At 34.7% G+C, this 10,645-nt stretch overlaps 1 protein-coding gene across 1 annotated transcript in view; it reads right to left on the reverse strand.

The window, feature by feature from the left end:
- TRPM6 (transient receptor potential cation channel subfamily M member 6) overlaps nt 1-10,445 on the reverse strand; it is a 68,455-nt gene extending 58,010 nt beyond the window's left edge. Inside the window, exons 1-8 of the mRNA XM_032213840.1 lie at nt 10,428-10,445; nt 9,959-10,038; nt 6,877-6,915; nt 5,038-5,218; nt 3,346-3,559; nt 2,532-2,656; nt 1,216-1,387; nt 19-193 (exon numbers count right to left, since the gene is read on the reverse strand). Of these exons, the coding sequence (XP_032069731.1) occupies nt 19-193; nt 1,216-1,387; nt 2,532-2,656; nt 3,346-3,559; nt 5,038-5,218; nt 6,877-6,915; nt 9,959-10,038; nt 10,428-10,445 (1,004 nt within the window). The remainder of the gene's footprint in view (nt 1-18; nt 194-1,215; nt 1,388-2,531; nt 2,657-3,345; nt 3,560-5,037; nt 5,219-6,876; nt 6,916-9,958; nt 10,039-10,427) is intronic.
- Nucleotides 10,446-10,645: the final 200 nt, after the last annotated feature.

Below are 10,645 nucleotides of genomic sequence, written 5' to 3' on the forward strand. Positions count from 1 at the left end.
TGTCATGCAAATACTCACGTGTCATCTGTGGTGTGTTTATAGGTAAATGCAAGCAAGTCAGCTGCTCTTCCGGTTCCTTCACATATTACTACCGGAACAGCAGGTGTATCCCTGACATATTCCCAGACTGTCAGGATTTCATTGGGACCGCCTTCTACCAGTAGACCAACTAAGGGTACACCTTGTCCCATTCCTGTTTCAAATCACACAGAAATTGCAACCATTAATTTAGGGCATTCAGTACTTATTGAAATATGTTCCTATGACAGGATTGAAATCATAACGTTTCTCATGTTACAAAATGTTAGAAGAACTGTAAACTTGAGAAGAGCCTAATGCTGGGAAAGATTGAGAAAGAAGAAGGGTGACGACAGAGAATGAGGTGACTGGAGGGTGTCACTGAAGCAGTCAGTGTGAGCTTAAATGGACTCCAGGGGATGGTAGGGGACAGGAAGGCCTGGAGGAATGTTGTTCATGAGGTCGTGATGGATTGGACACAACTTTGCAACTTAACAACAACAACAAACTGAAGACTTCTGTCTTGATAAAAATGGCACATTTTAATAAGTGAACTGGTTTCCTTTGTTCAGTGGGATGAATGTGGATATGAATAACAGCTACTTTCAGAATCAAGAATTATATTTCCTTTTTGTTTAATAAAGAGTATCTTCCCTATGACAAGCTTTTCATCAGAAGATGCTTTTTCTTCCAGTATGAACTTTAAATGTTTTAATGACTACATTGACAATTATATACATAGTAATGGTATGTTAATTTAAAAAGAACAGAAATATTAAGACATTACTAATAAAAAACGTTGTAAGACCAATAAAACTACTTCATTAAAAGGGTTAGAGTTAGAGTTAGAGTTAGTTAGAGTTAGAGTTAGAGTTAGAGTTAGAGTTGGAGTTGGAGTTGGAGTTGGAGTGGGGTTGGGGTTAGGGTTAGGGTTGGGCTTTGGGATTTGGTGTTGGGGTTAGGATTAGGGGTAGGGTTGGGGTTGGGGTTCAGGTTTGGATTGGGGTAGGGGATAAACATCTCTACCCCTAGGGTAGAGTAGGGTAGGGGTATAGGTAGGGGTAAGGGTAGTGTAGGAGTAGGGGTAGGGGTACGGTTGTCAAAATACATAATCCCTCTATCCCCACAAGATCAATTAGAAAAGTGCACCATTAAAAGAGGTTCTCACAGAAGTAATAAAGAATGAGAATTTCTTACGGGTATGTATTTTTTGAAGTGATAGATACTTTTCCAGACTTCTCCTGAGTTTCATCTCACTGCCATACTTGCCCATTGTGCCATCATCAACCAGTATGAAATGGGAATGCATGCTGTTGAGGGTGCTCAGTTTGCTAAGGGGATTGCCAAGTGTCTGATACAGGCAGACTACCTAATGAGACACAAAAATTAAAAAACAGTACTTCCAAAGAAATATTTCACAGCCATTAAGATGGACTGCAAACAAACATTTGTAGTTCAGGAAGACCAAGGAATATTATCCATGCTTAATATCAGTCCCCTGATACCTAGCAGAGAAACAAAAGTTATCCTTTTTCAATTATGATCCTTAATACAATTCTTTGCTCATCCTCATAAGAAGCTATGTAGTTTGTGAGGTTTATCATGATTGATTAATTTTCAGTGCAGAAATATAAAAATTCAAATGGTATCTTACATTGCACAATGAAAACAAAAATGATGTACTTACATTAAAACCTGAAATGAATCATTCATAAATAGTTCCAAATATTTTTTGTATACTTTGAGACACCTTATAATTATAAATTCCACAGTAAATCATACAAAAATAAACAAAGTATATTTTTCTATATGGAAATATACAGTATTTCCTTACAAATGTGAAAGATAAAATCCTCAATGGAGTATACAAATAAAAAGACAAATCTCACCTGTTGTTCCCCTATCTTTAAAATATATTATAATTATTTTTTTTAAAAAAATGCTGTTTGAAAATTGTTCAAATGTAATGAAGAAAGGACTCTCCATCCTATAATATTAACATCTTTGTTATACAAACTTTAAAAATCCAAGTTTCATTTCTAAAAGAAGTATGTTTATAGCTCAGGGGAAAAAAATATAACAGGTATAATTGTGAGTTTCTAGATTGTAATGGACTGGCACTCTCATTAGATGACAATCTGTGTGGTATAAGGGATGGAGTGAATTTGGATCAAAACCAGGGGGCTTCCCAGCCACATTTCTCTGTCCAAACTATTTCACAATGGAAGGTTAAAATAGAGATATAGCTTTAGAAGTTGAAGATGCATATGATAAATAAATAATAAGATATTTTAAATGACTAGTAAATAACCAGTAATATACGGGATAAATGTCTAGACACTAAAATTTGTGACTATATAAAGAAGTAAATAGAAATATTTATCCTCATATATACTATAAGTAGGAAATTAGTAGTGTTCTCCAATCTCCTTGTCTCTGATACTTACACAGTGCAACAGTACAAAGAGTTCATTAAGAAAAAAATAATTAAAAAAAACCACTTTGGAACTCACATCTTTGCCAATAAGTTCTTTCTGATTTTCAATGATGCCCCAAGGGGAAATTCCAATAGCACAGACCTTTCTTAAATATTGAGAGGCATGGAATTTCAATGCATTTCCCACATGTTTAGATATTCCTAGACAATTACATTGAAATAGGTGACATATTATCATCATTACACATTTATAATATGATCAGATTACAGAAATGAAATATATTGTAACCCTCCCAAATATAAATAAGAATCAGAGCAATGTTGAACCTGATGGAATTACTACATCTTAATTATGTACATCTGTAAAACATCTACACAATAAAGTGGATTGGTTCCTCATTTGTAATATATGATATTTTTTCTGAAGAGTGAGATGGCACAATATTTTCCCGCATGCTTTATGTTAAATATGATTGAGAATGCTATGTGGAGCATAGATGCACATTTAAGTTTAATAGTAGTATTGGGCTAAGAAAATGACCAGATTAAGGCAGGTCTAGAACTCACGGTCTCCTGGTTTCTGGATGAGCTCTTTAACTCCTACACGAAACTTTAACAAAACTTTATTTCCATAAGTTAATATTATCCTCCAAGAGTGCTTGGAAGAAGATGCTACAAGGAGGTAAGTAATATATTTGTGGAGAGTACCACCCTTTAAATCAGCTCTGTTGCATGCTTATGACAGACACAAGCAGTTCTTGTTGCTACCTGGTATTGTCTTAATATGCTTAATACGTAACTTTAACAAACAGGGTTATAGCAAGACTATTCTAGTGTTCACAGATCTCAGAAACATTTGCCCACCAAATATTAAAGATAGATAAGTTTACCAGTGTTAATGCCTTCTGTTAATATCCAAGCACCCGTAGTTTCAGCAGCTTTGACCAGTCCTTTGCTGAAAAGTTGTACCACTTTAGATGGAAGTTTGAAGTTTTGGATCCCACCATGAACCGAAATGACCAATCTGGGAAATTCCATCCGCCATTCTTTAATCATGAGCTGCAATAGCTGATCTAGCTTTATGTCATAAGAGGTTCTGATATACTGTGGAATTAAAAAAAAAACCAAACATCTGTAGTTGCCCAAACACAAAAGCAACAGGGATAACTACAAGTTTACAGGAATAATATAAAAACTTAATTCTAACTTCCTCAAGCTGTTGTGAGTTCTAATCATTGCCTTGCTTTTCTGCCAGCCCTATGAGGTAGGCCCTAGGTCAGGGCTGTCAAACTTCTGGATGCGTCATACATTGGTCATGCCCACACCTGGGGGGAAGTGTCGGAGGAAGGGGGGAAAGTCATGATATGTCATATGACGACACCGTGATGATGTGAGTTTGAGACCGCTGCCCTAGATCAAAGAAAGACACTCTACAAGTTTGACTGGAACTATACTCCATTAATATAGCTATGCTGACAGAATTTTGAGAATTTATTTTCCCTTCTCTCTTTTAATACCCCAGAGAATTACAGTGGAACCAGTTTTAGCGCTATCTCATGTTTCCTCTTAACAAAGCTTTTGTTTTCATAATCATTTCTGCATATTTTGCAGCAAGGTCATTTCTATAGCTCGCCAAGCTTCAAGACTTCTTCAACCCCATAATATTGCCTACAGTTTTCAGTTTCATGCTTAAAATCATGTTTCACTATCTTAATTGTCTACCTGATGTGTTTTCCTTTCCCAGTAGCACAACATCAACAAGAACAGGAATCCACTGATTAATATGATTTCACTGATGTTTTCCAGATTCCTGGTTGGAAAGGTGTACATTCATCACAAAGGGAGTGAATGTCTTCCCTGCTTTGATTAAATTATTTTCTAGCCTATTAGATGAACCAGACCGGGAAATCAACTCAACAAGAAGGCTAAAACTAGTTTCATTGACTGGCTATTATAACAGAATCTTGCAAGTCTGATTGTGTAAATGTCTATGGAGATTCTCCATCATCCAAATCATAATTGTGCCAAAGGTGTTTTTTTTCCAAAAAGCAACTGGATCTTCTTGGTTTTTTTTCCTTTGAAAACATTTTACTTCTCAAAAGCAAAACATTTTCAAAGGAAAAAAACCAAGAAGGTCATGTTGCCTTTGGGTCTGATTGTGCATTACCTCCTGCTTCTTATATTTCAGTAAATTAGGAAGATGTCTATTTGAGTTACTTCTGAATGTTATGCGGCTGCTCTGAACTTTAAAAAAAATGCTTGATACCTTATGCCTAGGCAACAGCTCCTTAATATCTCCATCAAGATCATGTTCCTTATTTTCTACAATTATTACAATTGAGGTGTTGACTGCTATTTCCATCGTGCTTCATATGTATTCTTTCCTGATATTCAGCTTGGCAAGTTGGGACAAAACATTTAAATAAAAGCACATTTATATACTTAGATTCTCTTTATTCAATCTCACAACAGTTTTATGTTTAGCACTAATATTTGTTTTCTAGAGTTTCACAGCCGTACTTCTACAGAATTCTGCAATAAACTCAATAGTATTACAAATCCAGGTTTAAAATTGTACAAACCTTAGCATGGTAAGTGTGATCACTGTCTTGAAAATTGATTGTACCAAATGCATCAGTTGGACTCATCTTTGTATCTTTTTCAACAGACCATTCCACATTATATTTTTCTTTTTCGGACTGAAACACAGGATAACCATAATCTATTCCGTGGTGGTCACCAATTAGCCGACCACAATAACATCTCAAATAGAAAGATAGAATTTCTATTAGTATTAATTCAATCAAGGTTGGTGCTCTTTTTTAACCTTAAATCACCAGACTAGCTCAGAGTTTAATATTAAAAATATGTACATGATTCTCGTGTGTTTCTGGGGCTTAAAACGTCTTTCAATGTATGAAAAACATGGCAAAATCATAAAAGAAAAGGCCTCAGTTTTTTTTTATTTTTAAGCTATCTTTTGTAAAACAGAAGTCTCTCTCCCTCCCATAAATTGTGCCAGTTGTCCAGAGCTTGCTTAATTGAGTCTAGATGAATTCAGCTATTGATTGTTAAAAAAAACTGATGACAAACCACTTTGTCAAAACAGCAAATAACTAATATTAGTATAATTTTTTAAAAAATATTTCTAGTACGGAAACATAATAGCCATGATTGGAAAAAGGAATTGCCAAGATTGTATTGTTAGTGCTCAGTATATCTTTGATTACATAGAAGTTAACCATAAAACCATTATATTCCATTTTATTGTTACATTACATTATTTTAATAATGTCTTTGAGCTATGAGCCAAAATCGCCTCTATTTGTTAAGAACACAAAAGAAAAGGAAATGAAGAGACGAAAAAACTACTTAGAACACTAGATAAATATCAGTTCCTAACGTCTCCTTTGTTGTATTCAATTAATACTCAATGTTCATAGACATTTTTTTTCTGTATCCTTGATTTCAATTCTTATTCTAGAATTGAAGTTTCAAAGATAGAGTATCAAAGATAAGGGTATTAAAACCATATTCCAGGTATTTATGTTTGGCTTGTTGCACAATATAAAATATGCATTGGAGCCATTTTTGCTTCAATTTAGTTAAACTTCTGTTGTACATATATGCTGCTAGTTTTCCAAATTTGAGTTCCCAGTCTGATATCTTCAGTAACAACTTTCTTTTCTAGTGTTATGCAAAATTAATCCTTGCCTCTGTCAACATGTATCTTAGTAAATTGATATTTGTGACTTTTTTTTTAGAGAAGCAATGGACAATCTCACTTTCTACTCATCCTTTACTCACTATTAAAGTAATCTCTGGGATTCAAAGTTTTGTTTTCTCATTAGGTTGATCTAAACAAACTTGCTCATTTTGACTGCAATGTTTTACTTCTTTACACATTAACTTCCTAGACGAAGCAATGAGCTTACAACTACATAAACTAGTTGTTACCCTAATCTTTAATATATTTTAGAGATCCCTTTAATAGCAATTCAAATCTTGCACAATGGTCATGACCTGTGCCTAGCATAAAAAAAGTTGCCATTGGAAACTTGGCAGACTTTTTTTTAATGCTATTTTTTTCTTTCTTGCAGTAACTAGTTTTCCCAGGACTGTTTTCTTTTTCAAAAAAGTTGAGGGGAGCACAATTACATCATTTCTCTGAAATATTTTTGTTGTGTTCCATTTCTAAGACAAAAGTAATTAATATCTTTGGAATTCAATTTGTAAATCATTACTATAACATGCTCACTGGCAAATAAGTTATTCCTTCCTTCCTTCCTTCCTTCCTTCCTTCCTTCCTTCTTTCTTTCTTTCTTTCTTTCTTTTGAAGAATACTTAAATAGTAATTGCATCATCTTTAAAAATACTCCATTCTTTGTTTTTGCAGATGTTGAGTTTTTAGATGGTCTTACCGAATTAGATTCTGGCATACTTGACATCCTGCAGAACCTCTGAAAAAGAGTTTCCATAAAAAATGCTGGTACATGCACGAAACATTTAAATCAGTTAACATGAACAGTTATTGTAGTACTTAAAAGACTTGACACATTGAATGTGGCATGGGATTCCAGGGACTTGCATTCCATAAGGTTTTTGTTTTTGTTGTTGCAACAAGAGACTAACACAACTACCCTGTTGGAATTATTATGCATGATTTCAACATGGTAGTTGTGTTAGTCTCCCAATGCAATAATTATAAAATATACATTCTGTTTAATAAATACGCCTAAAATTGTACATTATTGTGCATGACATTCCTTAGGATTTAGATCCCATTCTTCAAATATTAGACTATAAAGAGACAAGCATCATAAAAACTTTGATAACAAATTGGTAAGTAATAGACTGAAGATAATAGCAAAATGAAGTAGAGCTTAAAATATGAACCCACCACATGAAATATTGGCATAAAAGGAAAAAAGAAGACCGAGCAGAAAAAGTTTAGCATTATGTTAAATATTTCTTTATGTATCCAATATTATCCTTGGATTGCAAACAGTATGAACTACATGTTATTGGGCACAAAGTCAGGTATGATATAAGCAGTGTCATTATTATGTATGACTGGTCACTTCCCAAGGACCAGGGACGTAATATGTTCCACGTAAAGATGCCAATTGACTGAATGAATTTGTCAGTGCCAATGATGTTCAAGCTCCAGATGTTTTGAGATTGCATTCAAGGTGTCTATTGCTATCAGTATTGTTCTATTTTTATTCCCTCTTATACACACCCACACACACAGAGCAATGAATTTACTTAATACTCCTCTACAAGGATTATAGAAGAATTATAGAAACATGGAAGGAACCACAATAATACATTTTTGGGCTTGATTGGTATATATTGTTGGATAAAATGGGCAACTCAAGAGAATAAAAAATTATTGTATATCAAGAATAAACTTACCTGTACAGTGGGCCACTGGACTGATGGTAACGTGAATGTTGAAAACATCTAGGTTAAAATAAAAGGATAGGTTAATAGAAAGGATATCTAACTACGAGTCTGCTATAGTTGACTCAACCAGGCAAAGGTGGGAGATTTATTAAAGTAGTTTGCTTAAGTCTAAAAGAGTCCTCAAGTCATTGTGACTCTAAATAAGGATGTGTATTAGAAATATAAGGAAGGGTTAACAGCCAAGGAAGTTTACAGAGCTCAAAAAAATACAGCAATGAGGTCAGAAAGGCAAAGATAGAAAATCAACTAGCTAGAGAGACATATAAATAATGTCAATATTATTGATATGTCTCTCGCCAGCTGATTTTAACCGATAAAAAGGTTTCCTTGAAGATGTCATTAGCAAGGGAAACAGAGGTTTTGTACTCAGTGCTTATTCCAAACTGGGCAATCTTAACAGATGACCAAGAAAGCAGAGAGAATGCCAATGTTCCTTCTGACTTTAGAAAGAACATGGTGATTTTCCGTAGTGTAGACTGAGAAAATATAATAGGGGAGGATGCCAGCCAGTAAGGATGTAGTAAAGGATCTCGTAGTTAATGTGGATGTTTTCAAACCCCAGGCCCCAATGAAATACACCCTCCAGTATTGAAGAGATTGGTTGAAGAGCTGTTGGAACATCTGCCAACTACGTAAAGAACAAATGTGGTCTATTATTCAAGAAAGGGGAAGAAAGATATCTCAGGAGTGATTAACCATTGAGCCTAACAACACCTAAAACTATGTTACAGCATATAATGAAGCAGGCTTTTAATAAACCTCTTGAAGATAATACTTCAGTTTGTCCAAACAGGTAATATGAGATAAATCTCATTTCCATTCTTGACAAAATTTCTATGTGAGCAGACAAGAACAATGCTTTGGATATAATCGCCCTTCATTTCAGCCAAATTTTTGTCATGGTTTCATATGACATTCTTCCTTGTTCCTGTCCCCCACACTTACTCTCACCCAGAACCAAAATCAGCTCTTTCTTTCTATTGAAGAGGAGCTTCACTGCAGGGTACAGCTGACCTCCTGCCGCCTTCCCCGCCCCCAGCTATAGTATCTGTGAGTTTCTTTATACACATCCAGCCTGCTAGACAGGTGGCAAGAATGCCACCTCCCACAGCAAATAAGCAGGTTCACTGCAGTAATGTCCCATATGGGAAGGTACATTTTCTACTGCCAAAACTCCTATATCAGGGGTCCTCAAACTATGGCCCATGAGCTGCCCCCCAACAGTCTGAGGAACCGTGAATTGGCCCCATTTAAATCATTTGAGGACCCTGTCCTATATGCTGATTTTCCAGGTGCACATTCCAGCAGAAAAGCAATGTCACAGTCACCTGATTTTTATTTAGCTACCACTTCACTTAACAGAGTCACCAGAGCCAGTTGTGGTTGCTAAACAAGGACTATCTTATCTAATGATTCCATGCTCTTTATGCTAACTTTATTCCAATTCAGGCAAATAAATCTAGTTTATAGTTGTTGTTCGTTATAATAACTGCATTAACATATTGGACACCGATCCATCATCTCTCACACTTCATTTTATTTTTATTCCTTTGTATTAATTCCTTTGAGTGAATATAAGCCAATCTAAATGTGCAGAAAACGGAAGTACCGTAATATGTGAAGAGTGTTTAATCCATGATAAATGTATTTCTTCAAGTGCCATCTAGTTTGTAGAAATATTATTTATAAGGGAAACAGCCAGAAATGGTAAGTTAAACTATAGCTGCACCTTTAATTATTTACAGAAATGAAAATGATAGTATTTAATTTTGTGGTTTAAATATCAGGTCCCTCACACAGGCCACTGTTTCATTTACAATCTTGACTATTGAAGAGCTCTGCCTAAAAAAACATACGTTTTTTATTATTTGGCATTAACTTAATGGTGCTAATAAGATTTGGGATTTGTCTTATGTCAACATGTCTAACGTTTCTCTTTATACAATGAATACTGATACTGTTCAGTATATATTTATACAAAATACACTATACTCCTTGTACTGATCAAATGAAAAACAAGAAAAAGCAAAGTACCTGTGAGAATCTTTTGAGCTGGGTACAATTTTTGCACATTCTCTTTTACTGAAGGCACCTTCAATCCAAGATTTCTGGGACTGAACAGAAATATTACATCTCAAAGAGATTTTCTAGAAATATTTGATATACAAAAATAAGCAACAATTCTATAAGATCATAGAGAAGTTAATATTATGGTATATTGCAAATATTAAAACAGAACTGAAAAAAATGTAGAAGCTGTGCCTAAGACCATTACTTTACACAATTCTTGCATTCGCAAACCTTTTTTAAACTCACTCAGGCCTAAAGATAGAAGCAATCTTGCAGATCATTGAATAAAATAAGAAGTAATGATAGAAAAATCTTACCTCTCCAAGATGAAAAAACATTAAGGTCCAGCAACTATTTTATATTTCAGCAGTGAGAAAACCCTTTATTGAAGGCAATATTCTGCTCTAAATGACTAGAACTCTGCTAATATGGCTTTATAAATAATGATCATGTAAAGAAATGTTTAGAAGAAATGCTGATTTATAAAGATTTTAGCATGCCCACGGATATCTCCTTGTATCCATTAGACAAGTTGCATTGCTTATTTTCAAGGGACATGGTGGCTCCGTGGCTAAGATGTTAAGCTTGTTGATTAGAAAAGTTGGCAGTTCAGCGGTTCGAATCCCTAGTGCTGTGTAACAGAGTAGGTGA

The sequence above is a fragment of the Thamnophis elegans genome, chromosome 3, assembly GCF_009769535.1.
Source record: "Thamnophis elegans isolate rThaEle1 chromosome 3, rThaEle1.pri, whole genome shotgun sequence".
NCBI lineage: Eukaryota > Metazoa > Chordata > Lepidosauria > Squamata > Colubridae > Thamnophis > Thamnophis elegans.